We start from the raw sequence: 15409 nt of genomic DNA, 5'->3' as shown, positions 1-15409 counted from the left end.
TGGATCTACTTTTTGAAAAAGAAATCTGAGGTCTTTTCCAGATTTCAAGAATTTAAAGCCATGGTAGAAAACTAGACAGGCAAAAAGATATCAGTCATGAGATTAGATAGAGAAGGTGAATACATGTCTTCAACATTTATGAACTTTTGCAGAAGTCATGGCATTCGACAATTCACTTGTGTAGATACTCCTCAGCAGAATGTAAGAGCTGAAAGGAAGAATGATACTTTAGCAGATAGTGCTAGAGCAATGCTTAGTGAGAAGCATCTTCCAAATCAGTATTGGGTAGAAGCAATAGTCACTGCAAACTACTTGCTTAATTGGCTTCTGACCAAACCAATTCAAGATACGACACCTTATGAAGCATTCACTGAACACAAGCCATGCATTAGGCATCTTTGCATATTGGTTGCATAGCATATGCCCACATACATGATGATCATTGGAGGAAATTGGATGCGAAGTCACGTAAATGCATCATGGTTAGCTATAGTAAAGACAACAAATCATACAAGTTGTATGATCCCATCAACCAAAAGGTCATTATCTCCAAAGATGTAATCTTTGATGCGGAATCAGAATGGAAAACCTCAAATACACAGGAGGTAGACGCACCAATTACTCAGCCATCTATAGAGAAAAGGTTGATGAAGAAGAGAAAGAATTTCCAGAAGCACCCCAAGAAGAACTACAGCAACTCAGATGGTCTACTAGGGAAAGCAGACCTCCGGCTAGAGTGACATATGTTCCAAAAGGCAAAGCAATTCAAGTTGAAACCACCAACTATGCTCTTATGACTACCATCATGGCTATAGAAGAGCCAGTGTACTTCGAAGATGCAGTTGACAAGCCAAAATGGTAAACTGCTATGAATGAAGAAATGTATAAGAATAATACTTGGAAATTATGCGACCTTCCACCAGGAAAGGCCATATCAAACAAATAGGGATACAAAGTGAAGTACAATCTAGATGGAAGCATTCAAAGATACAAAGGTAGACTAGTTGCAAAAGCATTTGCATCGCAATATGGTCAAGATTATGATGAGACTAATGCTCTAGTAGCAAAGATGGATTCCATATGGTTCTTGATATCACTAGCGACACTCAGCAGATGAAATATGTACCAGCTCGATTTCAAGAATGCATTTCTCAATGGTTACCTAGACAAGGAAGTCTACATGCAACAACCAGCAGGCTATGTTGAAGGTTAGGGTTATGGCATCTAACCCTTTCCTTTATAGCACTCTATATGTGTTAGTGCTATGTACACATAATCACATGATGTTGAGCATGGTCTCTCAACACAAAACACATATAATCCAATAGTTGACCATTCAATCCAAGAATGCCTTGAACCTGAAACAATTAGAAGTTGGGTTAGAGTGTGAACTCTTTACGAGCCAAGCATTAAATTTGTTGTACAAATGCTTACCTTTCGTCCGTATCCCAAGTTGCGGGGACCTAGTTAATAAAGACTTTCTTGAATTTTGCCCCCTACGTGTCCTCTGAAAGATCTCCTAGAATTGTGAAGTCAAAGACGCACGAGTCTCGCGCACACATGTATGAGACATTCCTAAGAGTATGCATCATTATGCCATTATCATTAAACTATTGGATCAATTGCGCTTGCACATTCTTGCAATCGTTGATAAATGTTAATTGTTCATCATATGAGTGTTAGTGGATATAGTCATTTCGCTGGTATGAGAAAAGCACAGTAGTTAAAACTTACTATGGCTCGATCCTTGTTGCAAGGTCCATCGACGATTATTACATGATCATTCAATCCACCTTTTGAGTCGACTTTCATTACTATGAAAGAAGCCACAGTAGATATGTTGCCTAGACCTAACTTGATGGTCGATGAAGCCCAACAAAAGTACAATGCAATTGTCGTTTCTAGCAAGAATGAGATAGTACCCTCAAATGGTTCCCCCCGTATCATTGTAGTGGTGGTAGCATTCACATGTAGAGAATAGCTTGCTATTCCACCCTCACTAGTTGCCTTTGGAGAACAGTGGCTTCCTCAATACGGTAGAATGAGTCAACCTTTGTCCTTATATTGCTCCACAAAGGCGTGTGGTGCAACTAAGGTTATAGTGTTGTAGTTGCATCCGTTGATTAAATCCGCACGAATACACACAGGATGGTTGGGATTGCGGGCCCGAAATGTACCATACTTTGCTAATAACTTGCACTGAAATGCAAAACGATGGCATATGAATTCAAAGACAACATCTATGCAAAGCGTGGGGAGTGAGTTTCCTCCACCATTAAAGTTCTTGCCTAATGGAACAATAGGTCCCGCACTATAATGACCACTATGGAGAGGTGGTGCATCACTATGCTTATTTCTCAAGGATGCATTTGAGGTTGCATTATCTTTCGAATCTATTTTGATACATGATCGCTTTGTGGCTAAAAATTTGAGCAATGAAGGAAATAATAAGACTGTACTAATGCACTAGAAAAAAAAAAGCAGAGGACCATGTTTGTATGAATTAACATTTTGTGCTACTAACCACAAGACACACAATGAATTAAAGTACGAAGAGTTTCCCAAGGCACTTCCAAAAAAACACTTTTTATGGTTTGTCATGTCGAACAACAAAACGTGTAATACAAAGTTCTCTCTTTCAATCCGTGAAATAAACGAATGCAGAATAGTTATGAGTCATTAGGGTTATAGTGCGTTACGAATCACAAAATTTAAGTTACTAGAAACTAAATTCTATGAAGACATGCATGGGAGAGTGTGGCAGTAGAAGGACCCTCGAGGTCACTATTCAAACAGATGTCACGAGAGGGCGTGAAACCAGAATGTCGCTGCCAACTTAGTAAAAAAAAATAAGGAAAGAGGTGTAAATTAAGCGAACACAGGGGCGAAGCAGCTATCAACTGTTCAACATCATTTCTCTTCTATTGTCACTCGCCTATATAAGGCGTCAATGCAATGCAGCCTACAATTGCAATGGAGTCCCAAAATAGTATAGCGATGACCACTTGGTTCCAAAAAGAGATTTGCTAATGCTCTCTGTAATTAAATCGACAAAGTATACCAACATCATTGGTATGTGGCGCAATACGCATACAAACGGGGATTCTTAAAGAAATACCCTGCAGAGGACGTCGGAATGAACATTTGTTTTGCCAGGATTTTTGAGGGGTAAGCAAATGACGGAGCAAGAATTTGAGGGCGGCAACAAAATAGGAGAAAGTAGGGCATAGTACATTCCTTCTTCATATGTGAATTTGGTTGCATCTTAAAATGCTCTCTTCAATGACTTCTTCGTGAGCTTCTTAATTAACGAATGTTTTAGGGCGGTTTCTTCTCTCATGTCGCGTGAACATCCCGCCACATTTGCAGATGTAGTAGCAACACGTGCTCAAAAGAATATGGCCACCAATATGCATCCACACCTTCCATAGTTGGAGTCGCATAAAAGGTTTCGGCCTCCTCCCCCATCACTTGCTTACCAAGCCAAACCTCCATGGCTTGAGCTCTTTTAACCACATCAATGGCCTCCTCTGCAAACAATTAGCAACTCTTTCAATCATAGCAAGGACTCAAGGCACAGGAGAGACACACCTACAGAATCAAAAACTACACGCATGATAGTTTACCGGAGCGAGGGATGTGATCTACTATGCTTGCTTGCATGTTCGACATGCTTGGATGGGGGTTGGGTTGTGCAAACTCTTAAATCATGCAATTAGAGCTATCCACTTTCTCTTTTATTTTCACGAAAATCGCATCAGCTGGCATGCCACAAATAATAGTTTCTGAGATGAGGACAATCCACACAACTTGGTTACATGCATAGAAAACTTGTACCAATTACATCTCTAGTGTCTGCATGAGCGGGTGATACGTGTGTCAGATCATAGAGCTTCTCCAGTTCTGTACAAGGAAGGCATGACACAATATGAAGGAAGGAAGGAAGATATGAAGCCAGAAGAGGAAGCCCAAAAACATGAATACCCCTCTCAAAGTCCTTGCTATCGGTTTCCATAGAGTCAGTGGTGGGAAGATCTCCATAGAAAGCCATCACTACAGTAACCAGGACAATGGATAGTATCTAGAAGATCGAAGAAAAAATAAAGCTGAGAAATCTTGGTTTGCTTATATAGGCACGGCTATACCGATCATGGTGGGTTTGTACTTTGGCACTCAAAGCGCTTGAACTACCTCCAACCGAAGATAGAAAATTTGAAAGATCTACCAGTCAGTGGAGAAGTGGCGTGAGGAGCTCCACTGCTTGAAATCCTTCAACCACCCTGTACACTGTGATGTAGGAATTAGAACCGAGCAGGTAGCAGTGATGAACGGTATCAAGATGGGCAGGTAGAATCTCGTTCCAAGCCACTGCCTAACAAGAAAGGAGGGAGAGAAACTAGACCCGGGGAGGCAGTATCTAGCAACATCAAATATAGGATTCGCTCATGTGGGTTTGGGATTGCTTTTTATAGTGTGCCACGTGGCTCAACGAGAGGGCAAAAAGGGAGTTTGGTTCCACTTTGTTGCCTGCCTAAAGACAGTTTCTTTTGTGTCAAGGAAGGAAACCTCCGAAACTGTAGCAAAATCATCCCATTGATGCAATTCACCACAGGAATCATGACACAAGAGACGTGACCAATAGATGCAATGAAAAGGTCCACGCGACAAGGGAGTAGAGGAAACTGCATGCCACGGAGCTTGAACAATGTGATATGGGAGCACAAGGGTCCGCACGCGAGGAAGATGGAGCACTCCATGCAACAAAGAGCCCCATGCAAATTGCATGCGAGAACAACACGCAAAAACTGCACACAAGGAAGATAAAACTACTTCATGCAACGATGCAAGCATAAAGTGGAGATGGAGAGATTGGTACGTCTCCCAATGGGGAGACTAATATGGAAATCAGACCAATCACTTTATTTAAAAAAAAAAAAAGCCAATTTTATTGCTAGTTAACAGAAGTGTACAAAAATGGGCCATCTTAAAGGGCTTTTCCCGCCCATGGCCTACGCTGTCACCAGCACCTAGGAGTACTCTACGCCGATTTGGCGATCTTCATCAGCCACTCCCCCACTAGGGGGTCATGCTTCTGGGCTATGAAGCTTATCTCAGAAAGGTTTCTTCTGGTTAGGTTGATGACCATGGTGTCTTTGGTCCCTGTTGCACAGCGATCAAAAGCGAAGTAGTTTGTACATTCTAGATTGAGAATAAGGCCGCACCGCATACATATGGCTAGCACGCCTTTAGCATGGAGGCAAACCCATAGTTATCCCCCACCAGGGCTGCTTTCTAGTTGGTGCCCAGCTTGAAGTTGTGCATAAGCCCGCATCTCCTGATTCCCGCTGCCACTATCTACCATGCTGCTTTCACCATAGGGCATCAAAATAGGTGGAGTACCGTTCTGCACCGCTTCCGCATAGCGGGCAGAGGTGACTCATATCCATGTATTTCGCTAATCGGGACGGGACTGGGATCCACTGGTTTAAAGTTTTCCACATCAGGAAGCTTAGCTTCCATACCCTGCACCCTTTCCATATGTCTGTCAGACGAGCTCTCCACCAGGCTATCGATCTATGTAAGCCCCAGGATTTATTCAGGGCTATCGTGCGGGTGCCTCCCTCAATCAGGCCATTGTAAATTTTCCTCCCCGAGAGCTTTGTCAGCATCGTCCTTCTCAAATGCCACTGAGAGTCTAGTCCTGATTTCGCCGCAATATTGTTAGTGGACCATGAGTTTGGCAATTGCTCCAGGATCACACTAACTAGGTTTCTTCCTGGGGGTTCAACCCAAATCTGTCCCTTATGGCCTCCATTGTCATCCAATCCCCTTTTCTGTCATTCTAGATTTGGCTCCAAGTCTGTAGTCCCTTTCTAAATGTATTTCTCGCCATTATTATATTTAGCCTAGCAAACGGTGTCTCTCTCGTTTTGTTGCTAGGGCTTTCCCCCACCATATGGACTCATAGAGGCTTCCATCCACCCTCAGTCCTGGTCTACCTCTCCACAAGATCTGTTGGATGCAGATTTTCCACGCCTTGCAAAGGGACGTGACCAGGTCCGAGCCTTTGATTTTAAGACGAAAGTCAGAGAAGAGTCTCTTATACCAGTTCAATGCACTCCATGACCCTGCTCTAGCTGCACACCCATTCTCTATAAACCACTTGGCCATCCTCCCTGAGATTTTGACAATTTCCCTGAGTGCATGTGTCTCTTACCCTCCTCTTCCGACCACAAGAATGCACGAAATAGTTTCTCTATTTGAGCCCAGTGGCTATTGTAGAAGGTCGAGAGGGAGGCTAAGTATTGTGGCCGTTGTTGCTGAAAGGGCATGCTTCAGAATTAGGAAACACGCATTCCACCCAAAATTGTGCCAGCGCTCCAAGCTTTAAGTTTGGATTTAATATTGTCCAAGAACCATTAGAAACGTTGTTTCATCGAGACCCCGACCTTGATTGGGGCTCCTAGGTATCTAACGACCTCCCCACGATGAAACCATGTTACTGCAAGGTCATGGGCCCAGCTTGGGGCCGGCGTTCTGATACCAAAGCTTTTGGTATAGCTGCACTCTGACCCGGAGGCTTGACAGAAAATCTGCATTACCAGCATCAGCTCCTGCACACTCTGCTCATCCGCCAGGGACGACATCATCTGCAAACAATTGGACACAGAGACTCTCCGCGGAAGGCATCGTCACCTCTTTGAATTTCCCCACCTCTTGTGAGGTCTCAAGCATCAGCATTAACGGCACTGTGCATACAGCAAAGAGAAAGGGAGCAATCAGGCACCCTTGGCGGACCGATCTATTGAGATCGAATCTTCCCACAATACCTCCGTTTAGGCATAGGATTGCTGCAGCATTACTGAATAGGGTTGACAGCATAAATCCAAATCTCTTCCCAAACCCTAGCTTGGCGAAGACCCTCTCAATGAAATCCCATCTCAGTCGTAAGCTTTGTTAAGATCTAAGCCGAAGATCATTAGATTCGTGCCCTTTGTCTCAGCGAAGTCAATTGCCATAGAGACGTTGAGAATGTTATTGAATATCTCTTGGGATTTAACAAAGCCAAATTGTTCCACGTCCACCAGCTGTGTGCATAGGAAGCTTATTCTCTGTGCCATCATCTTAGCTAGCAGCTTGTAAGAAGTATTGAGCATGGTGATTGGTCGCCCAATCACCGACATGGCTTCTACTTTGCCGCTTCGGGAACAATTTCATTAGGCTTGCATTCACGTCAGCTGAGAGGGATCCTCTGTCCATTGCTGCATTGAGCACCTCTACCAGATCCCCACCTAGGATGTCCTAGAAGCAAAGGTAGAATTTTGTGGTCAACCTGTTCGGGCTCGGGGCTCGGTCCTTCTTCATTCCTTGAAGGGTCTCATGAGCTTCCTGCATGTCGAAGGGTCTTGCTAGGAGGGATCTCTATCCCTTAGAGACTATGGGCTCCACTCCTATCACGGCAAAGGCCATAGCATCTTCCCATTGCTGATTTTGGTCTGCTTTCCTGCCCACTATATCTCCCAGGTGGGTTTTGAAGATGTCAATTATATGCCAGAATTTGGTTACAAGTTCTCCTTCACTGTTAAAGATTCTGTCAATTTTATTCCTTTCAGCCTTTCTTTTCACCATTTGAAAGAAGAATTTGGATGGGCAATCTCCAAGCTCCAGCCATGTCTGTCTGCTTTTGGCTCTAGCGTGCTCCGCCTCATCCATTTCCCTTTTTTGAATATAGCTCTCTATTTCTGCTAAAAAGGTTGTGCATAATGCATCCTTTGGTGCCAAATCCACAACATTTCTCAAGGCTAGGCGGGTCCTGAGGAGGTCCTCCAATTTCCCTTCCCTTCTTCGTTTTTGTTGCATCTAGCTCCTGACTCCCTTTACCACTGATCTGATTGATTTGTCCCAGCGTAGGTAAAGATCCTCATTCCTCTCTCTACCTACGGCCCAGGACTCCCTGACCATATTGCAAAAGTCCCTGCATCGGAGAAATCTGTTGTCGAGAGCAAAGGGAGACTCGAACGGGTATGTGATCTACACTGGGAAACTAAACCACCACACCGGGCTGTGGTTTGAAATGCAAGAGTGTTGTGCGATCTCGTCGCTCATCGGGGCGCAACACCACCACCCCTCATCTGAGAGGTAGAACCTGTCTAGTCTGGCGGCATGATATTCTTCTCCCCTTCGTTTGTTGGACCAAGAGAATCCTTTGTACCCAACGGGGTCGAGCTCTGCCAAATCGGTTAAGCCTTTGTTCAAGCATAGTTGAGTGCACCCGAGGTCTAGCATAGCGCATGTGATCGGTCTTCTGCTTTCTCTGTAAAGTTCCAGTCTCCTCCGAGTATCCACCTACTCCCAGCGATGTGAGAGTTGAGCAGCCCCCAACACTCAGCTCTGAGTTTCACTGCATTAGGGGCATAGACGCTTACTGTGTTGAACTCAAAAGCCTCAATGTCTATAGCGACTGCAATGAAGCACCCCTTCTTGTTTCTGAAGAGTTCTCTCGCCTTGGCTGTAGCCTTTATCAAAATGGCCAAGCCCCCTTTCCCTCTCAGGGGGCTATTCACAAAGGGGGTATAGCCCATCTTTTTCAGGGAGAACCAGAATCCATCTGACTCCCCGCATTTTATCTCCTGCAGAAGGACTATGTCCGGGTTGAGCTTTCGCAGGGTCGCCATGCATGCGCATTGCTTCCCCGGGTTGCACCACCCTCTTAGGTTCCACGAAACCGACACCACCAACCTCACCTCTGTGCCTGACGTTCTATGGGGCTTCTTGGCTTGCCAGGACCCTATATGCATCACGAATAAAATGGAAACGGTTCTCCTTACCTTGCCTAGCATTTCGGGCCATGTCTTTGAGTCGTTTCGACATAGTCCGCAGCTTGCGGGAGTAGATCCCTCCTGGACGTGTCTCCGAGGCTGCTCCGTCGTCATCTTTTTCTTCCGATGGTAAGCTTCTGGGAGGTCTTCCTCCAGTGTCGCGAGGACCACTTCCTCATCCATCTCTTGTGCTTGTCCCCCAAGAGTATGCCCACCTGCGACTCTATGTTGGACCGGTCTCGTTTCTTGGGTATTGTCAGAGGAAGCATCACTAAAGTGACCTTCCTTCGGTAGGCTCGGCTTGGCATGTCGAGGCTTTGCTTTCCCCTTTTTTCTGACCAGTGTCCATCCTTCATTGCTCTGGGGTCCATTCTTCTTAGTCTTGTCTCCTGCCTCCTTTTCTTTCTGGGCTCCCTGCGGGTCTGCCTCATCTTTATCTCCGCTCTGTGTTTTGTTGGGGGAAGCCGTGGGCATTCTCGTCTCTTGGTTCCCAAGGGGCTCCCCCGCTTTCCCTTCATTCTCTATTTCTGCACGTCTGGTGTTCGCCGATCTCTTGGGGCAATTACGCATGTAGTGGTTAGTTGCATGACACAGATAGCAAGAGTTCGGAAAGTGGCCGAACCGCACCTACTGGGCAAAGGTGACCCCTCCGGAGATCTCCACTGTGATAAAGTCAGGTGTCTGTGCTTCGGTCCCAGAGGATCTAGGCTTTCCGTGCTTCAGTTGAGGAGGGCGGTGCTTGCGGCACCACCAAGACCCTGCCCAGAGTGGCTGCTAGGGCTTCCACTAAGCTTGCCAAGAGCGCCGGCAGGCCTGGGAACTCCACCCAAACGGGGCACTCGTGGAAGAGGAATTCATCTATGCTGAAGGATGGGCTCCACGGGATCACCAGCACTGCGGCTCCCGCAAACTGGAAGGCTTTGCCAACTACTTCGTTTCTCAGCTCCTCGGAGGCGAATCTCACTAGGAAGAACCCTTTGCCTAAAAATCTTGACGAGAAGCCATCAGCCGAGATCTCACACTCATACTGCAGCAGGCCTGCAAGCTCAATCGTGGTCTGGATCCTTCCTGTGAAAAAGAAATACACCCCTCCCTTGGCTAGACACGTGAGCTTTGGTTTGAGGTCCTGGAGGTCAAGCCTACAACCCACCGAATGCCTTTTGCCAGCCTCGAACGAGACAGGGTTTTCTCTCCACCTCTTTGGCACTTCTAGCGCCCTCCACTAGTAGCAGTTTCCAGGCTTCCTCATCCTCTTAGCAAGAAAATCCGCTATTGATTCTTCGACCTACCTTTTCCGCGTACGAGAGGGGCTCCGGTCTGGTTTTACACGCTTCCACTGAGGCTCCTTTCGGCACGCACTCCAAGAGCCAATAGTGCATCCTCTGAGCTTCCTTCCTCACCTACCGCCCCCGCATGACCATCTATCACTTCACTCATTGAAGACTCCCCAGAGCCATTATCACCCAGCTCATCCCCTCTTGTGCCCTTCATGACTAGACCCTGAGGGAAGTGCGCTCACCAGACCTGGTGGGCGATGGCGAGTACATGGAGCAGCCAATGAGAGCAATCACTTAATTTGGAATTAATACTCGGCCCTTGGGCCTTCGCTTAAGCCTAATCTCCCTCATCTGCAGTCGTGAAGAGGGACATTTAGAAGGCAACAAGAAGAGAGCTGAGGAGCTATGGCGACGGCACGCAGGCCTTTGGTCCGAGGCCTGCTTCCCGCTTCGCCATCCCCCCTCCATTCACCCACCCATCACCCCGACCCTTCCTCCCCCTCTTCCCAACTTCCTCCTCCTCCTTCCCCTCTCGATCACTCTGCTCCTGGCTTGCTCGACCACATCCGTAGCCTCACCGATGTCGGCGCCATGACTCGCCTTCTCCATGAAATCATTGCATACCAGAGGAGCATCGACTCAGATCTCGAATCTCTCTTCTCGCAGCGCCATGAGCTCGAGAAGAAACTCAACGGCCTTTACAAATCGGCCGAAGTTCTGGAGATCGTCAAAGCGGATTCGGATCAGATGCTTTCCAGCGTTCGCTCCACTTGTGCCCTCGCGGATCACGTCAGTGGCAAGGTTCGGGAGTTGGATCTTGCCCAATCTCGCGTCCAAGCCACCCTTGCCAGGGTCGACGCCATTGTAGATCGCGCCAATTGCATCGATGGTGCCAAGCAGGCTCTCGACGCCGAGGATTACGAATCCGCAGCCAAATACATTGAGACTTTTTTGCATCTTGATGCTGAGTACAGTGATTCTACAGCCACCACTGGAGGGGAAGGAGAGGAAAAACAGACGGGAAGCGAGCAGAGGGCTCAACTCCTGGAGTCAAAAGCAGGTCTAGAAAGCATCATAAGAAAGAAGTTGACCGTAGCAGTAGAGGAACGAGATCATCCTACCGTTGTGCGGTTTGTGAAGCTGTTCACTCCTCTTGGCCTGGAGGAGGAAGGCTTGCAACTCTTTGTCAACTATCTCAGGAAAGTGATAGTTTTCCGAGCCAGAGGAGAGTTTGAGGACCTTGTAGATGCGTTAGAACAAGTCGCATCAGGGAAGTCACAGCTCCAACCAGATTTTGTGGGAGCTCTGGGTGGTCTGTTTAAAGACATTGCTTTGGCAGTGCAGGAAAATGAGGAGATCCTAAGAACTTTATGTGGGGAAGATGGCATTGTGTACGCAATTAGGGAGCTCCAAGAAGAATGCGACTCAAGGGGTAGTCTGATTCTGAAGAGATACATGGATTTTCGCAAAACAGGGAGACTCTCTAAAGAAATCAACACTAATAGCAACAAGAATCTGATTACAGTGGGAGCACCAGAGGGACCTGATCCTCGAGAAATTGGAATATATCTGGAGGAAATGGTTTCTCTTAGCCAGGTGAGTGAGGATTATAGTCAATTTATGATCTCAAAGATGAGAGAAGCAGAGTCTGCAGGAGCTCAATTGAGTCCCCGAGCCACAACTGTGCTTCGCACTGGTGCATTCAGCAGGACGGTTCAAGAGTTGTCAATGCATTACATTGTCCTCGAGGAATATTTTATGGCTGAGAATGTGAGAAAAGCAATCAAAATAGATGAGTTTGGTGCTGATGCTCTGACCACTTCCATGGTAGATGATGTATTCTATGTTTTACAACAGTGTTCGAGGAGAGCTATATCTACTCTAAATTTGCAGTCTGTACTAGCAACAATTAACAGTGCAATCAACCTGTTGAACAATGAGTTCAAGGAGGCTCTACATAGAAAGTTGCGTGAGCCAAACTTAGCAGGCAAGCTGTTCGCTGGAGGTATTGGTGTGTTAAAGATTGGCACTGAGGTTGCAACAGCTCTTAATAATGTAGACATCAGTGCAGAGTATGTCATCAAACTGCGCCATGATCTTGAGGAACACTGCACAGAGGCAAGTTCTTTCTACTTTGTAGAAGCTCAATTTTGAATTCTAGCATTTGTGTCTTTGCGAGTTTTTCTTTTTCCATTTTTATCCCTTCACAAACACATTGATGTTTTTCTCTTGCGCTACTGTGGCAGACTTTCACAGCACCTGGAGACAGGGATAAGGCAAAATCCTGCCTTACAGATCTGGGTGAAACTAGCAACATCTTTAGGCAACTACTTAATGCCGGCCTCGAGCAACTTGCAAACAGTGTGACTCCCAGGCTGCGGCCGATTTTGGATGCTGTTGGCACAATAAGCTACGAGCTGACAGAGGCGCAGTATGCTGAGAATGAGGTGAATAACCCTTGGGTGCAGAAGCTGCTTCATGCTGTGGAGACAAATGTGACATGGTTGCAGCCAGTAATGACCACCAATAATTATGATTCTTTTGTGCATCTCATCATTGATTTCATCTCAAAAAGGCTGGAAGTGATTATGACTCAGAAACGCTTCAACCAGTTGGGAGGCTTGCAACTCGACCGAGATGTGAGGGCTTTGGTAGGACATTTTTCTGGTATGTCTCAGCGGACTGTGAGAGATAAGTTTGCACGCCTGACTCAGATGGCAACAATTCTAAATTTGGAAAAGGTCTCAGAAATATTAGATTACTGGGGGGAAAACTCGGGACCCATGACTTGGAGACTTACACCAGCAGAAGCTCGTCGAATATTGAGCCTGAGGGTAGATTTTAAGCCTGAAGCTATTCAAGCATTGAAGCTGTAGTAGTGTAGCTTTTGAACACGGTGTATGAAAGGTTTGGTAATACCATGTGGAGTGCAATACATCTCCGAGGCCGGGGTTACTTGGTGGGCATAATTCAGGCAAACTTCTCTCCAACTCCCCCACACATTGTAAAACCGTATCATGAATTTTGCAATTAACTGCTTAACTTCTTTTTCGACAAAGGATGCTTGCATGACAGAAAGACTCAAATAACTCATTTGTAGAAAAATGCTTGCATGACACGAAGACTCAAATAATGCATTTGTCGAAAAATGCTTGCATGACACAAAGACTCAAATAACTCATTTTTCTACTATTTTCCTGTCACTGCTCCTGTCACTGTGCAGTCCGTAGTATGCAAAAATCCAGATAGGAACATGAGAGTACATGTTTTAGATAAGCTCACCATTGTGTTTTCTCAAATTCATAGTCATAAATAAGAGATTTCTAAAATTTTGACTGGCCAAAATGAGAACCGAAGCTACTATAATCTTTTACTTTTTACATGCAGGAAATTGTGCAGATGTGCTACTCACAAAAACATACAATTAATTGTATTAGTACTCTTTGACTTATACAATGTTGCAGACATGGCCCATGCTCCATTGGGAGCAGGCAAAATATGAACTGATTGATTTGCACAGGGTAAACCTGAATTGGCTAGTCTGGCGAGTCTCTTGAGAATCGCAACAACTGAAAAACTCAAGATCTCCAGCTTTGTAGCATAAGATTACCAAAGGGTCGTTGTGGGTAGGTGGCTGCTGGAATTCAGGCTGGGGTAAAGACATGCTTGAGAAAAGACCCAAAGCATCCTCTGGTCACGCCCAAGACCGTGGCTTGGTGGAGCAGGGTGGCAAGGCTGGAAGTAAAGGTCAGTGCATCTAAAGCACAGAAACTGCATGATTAGAGTGGCTGGAAAACGCGGAGGTGCCGACTTCTGTGGAATGGATGGACCAGTCCCTCTCAGGTCAGAACCTTACATGCATCTTGCATTACGGGCAAAAACAATGAAAAATCTAGTGTATACCAAATGCTTGTATGCCTGTGTGCAAAAATGTCCCAATGTTGGTCCAAGCTGGAAACCTGTCTGATGCTCAGCAGATTTTAAACAAGTTGGTTGATCGGAATATGTATTTTGGGAATGCCTTAATCAGGGATACTTAATTTGGGGATTCAAAGTATGCCCTCAACTCTACTAGAAAATGCAAGAGGATCCTGTACACCCTAGCAACTATACCTTCTGTGGCTGTTCTGAAGGCTAGTGCTAGGCTGGAAGCTGCAGAAAGAGGCCAAAGAAATCCATGCTGAGATAGCCAGAGACAAGCTGGACAAATGCGCTTTTTGTTGGCAGCACTTGGTGGATATGTATGCCAAATGTGGCCTGCTTGGAAAGCATTTGGCACTCCAAGTTCAAAATGTTGTCGTGTGGACTGCACTAATGGCAGGATATGCTGAGCATGGGCTTGGTGAGAAGCTGTGAACTGTCTCAAGCAGATGCAACTGGAAGGTCTCTCTTTAAATCCATCACCTTGTTGCAGCTTGAAGGCTTGTGGCAGCATAAGCTATAGACAACGGCCAAGAAATACATGCTGAGATAGCCAGAAAGGGCTGCAAAGAGATTTTTTGTTGGCAGCCCCATGGTGGATTTGTATGTCAAATGTGGCTGGCTTGCAGAAGCACAGGAAAACGTTTGACAAGCTGCCAGTTCTAGACGTAGTCTTATGGACTGCAGTGATGGCAGGAGATGCTGAGCATGGGCTTGCTCAGGAAGCTTTGCACTGTCTTGAACAGATCCAACTGGTGGGTATTTCTCTAAATTCTGTCACATTTGTTTCCAGCTTAAAAGCTTCTGGCAGCAAAAGAGCCATAGACAAGGGTTGAGAACTATACGGCTGAGATAGCCAGAAATGGGCTGGAAAGGGATCTTTTTGTTGGCAGCACTTGGTGGATATGTATGCCAAAGTTGGCTTGCTTGTAGGAGTGTTGACAAGCTACCAGTTTGAGACGTATTCTCATGAACTGTACACATTGCATGATAATTCAGGCCGTGGGCTTGGTGAGGAAGTTCACAGGAAGTGTTTGATTGCTGGATATGATGATCAGGGAAGGGTTGAACTGTCATGGACAGATGCAACTGGAGGGTCTCTCTCCAGATGTGTACATGTTTGTTTGTATCTTCAAAGCATGTGGCAGCATAAGAGGCATGGACAAGGGCCAAGAAGTACATGCCAAGGTGACTAGAAAGGGGCTTGAAAGAGATCTTGCTGTTGGCAGTACCTTGGTGGATATGTATGTCGAAGGTGCCTCGCTTCTAGAAGCACGGGAAATCATTTGCCAAGCTTGTTAGAAATGAAATCACTACAGAGGGTATCCTGCAGGGGAAGATAAGAGTGTACTTAGGAATCACACTCGGAAGTGTTTCATGACAGAATCAAGC

The 15409-nt window shown here is 45.9% G+C and overlaps 2 protein-coding genes across 2 annotated transcripts; one reads left to right on the top strand and one right to left on the bottom strand.

The window, feature by feature from the left end:
- Window positions 1–3336: 3336 nt before the first annotated feature.
- Window positions 3337–4165, bottom strand: LOC147906340 (uncharacterized). Its single transcript, XM_087390937.1, has 4 exons — window positions 4146–4165; window positions 3985–4053; window positions 3838–3903; window positions 3337–3530 (listed from the first exon to the last, which is right to left on the bottom strand). Exons 1-4 carry the CDS (start codon window positions 4150–4152, stop codon window positions 3337–3339), a joined length of 336 nt encoding a protein of 111 aa, XP_087247063.1. The 5' UTR covers window positions 4153–4165.
- A 6303-nt stretch (window positions 4166–10468) lies between these two features.
- On the top strand, window positions 10469–13154 carry LOC147906339 (conserved oligomeric Golgi complex subunit 4). Its single transcript, XM_087378166.1, has 2 exons — window positions 10469–12214; window positions 12343–13154. The coding sequence occupies exons 1-2, from the start codon at window positions 10502–10504 to the stop codon at window positions 12970–12972; spliced, it is 2343 nt and encodes a 780-aa protein (XP_087234292.1). The 5' UTR covers window positions 10469–10501; the 3' UTR covers window positions 12973–13154.
- Window positions 13155–15409: the final 2255 nt, after the last annotated feature.

This window comes from Dipteris shenzhenensis, chromosome 1 (assembly GCF_047967505.1).
Source record: "Dipteris shenzhenensis isolate YYH24624 ecotype China chromosome 1, Dip_SZ_1.0, whole genome shotgun sequence".
Taxonomy (NCBI): Eukaryota; Viridiplantae; Streptophyta; class Polypodiopsida; order Gleicheniales; family Dipteridaceae; genus Dipteris; species Dipteris shenzhenensis.
The sequence above is the reverse complement of the archived record's forward strand: the minus strand, read 5'-3'. Positions and strand labels throughout refer to the sequence as shown.

Coding starts and splice junctions, on each gene's coding strand:
- LOC147906339 (XM_087378166.1), top strand. CDS start 10,502: ATGGCGACGGCACGCAGGCCTTTGGTCCGAGGCCTGCTTCCCGCTTCG. Junction 12,215..12,342: donor TTGAGGAACACTGCACAGAG/GCAAGTTCTTTC, acceptor CTACTGTGGCAG/ACTTTCACAGCACCTGGAGA.
- LOC147906340 (XM_087390937.1), bottom strand. Junction 3,904..3,984: donor TAGCAAGGACTTTGAGAGGG/GTATTCATGTTT, acceptor TTCCTTGTACAG/AACTGGAGAAGCTCTATGAT. Junction 3,531..3,837: donor AGACACTAGAGATGTAATTG/GTACAAGTTTTC, acceptor AATTGTTTGCAG/AGGAGGCCATTGATGTGGTT.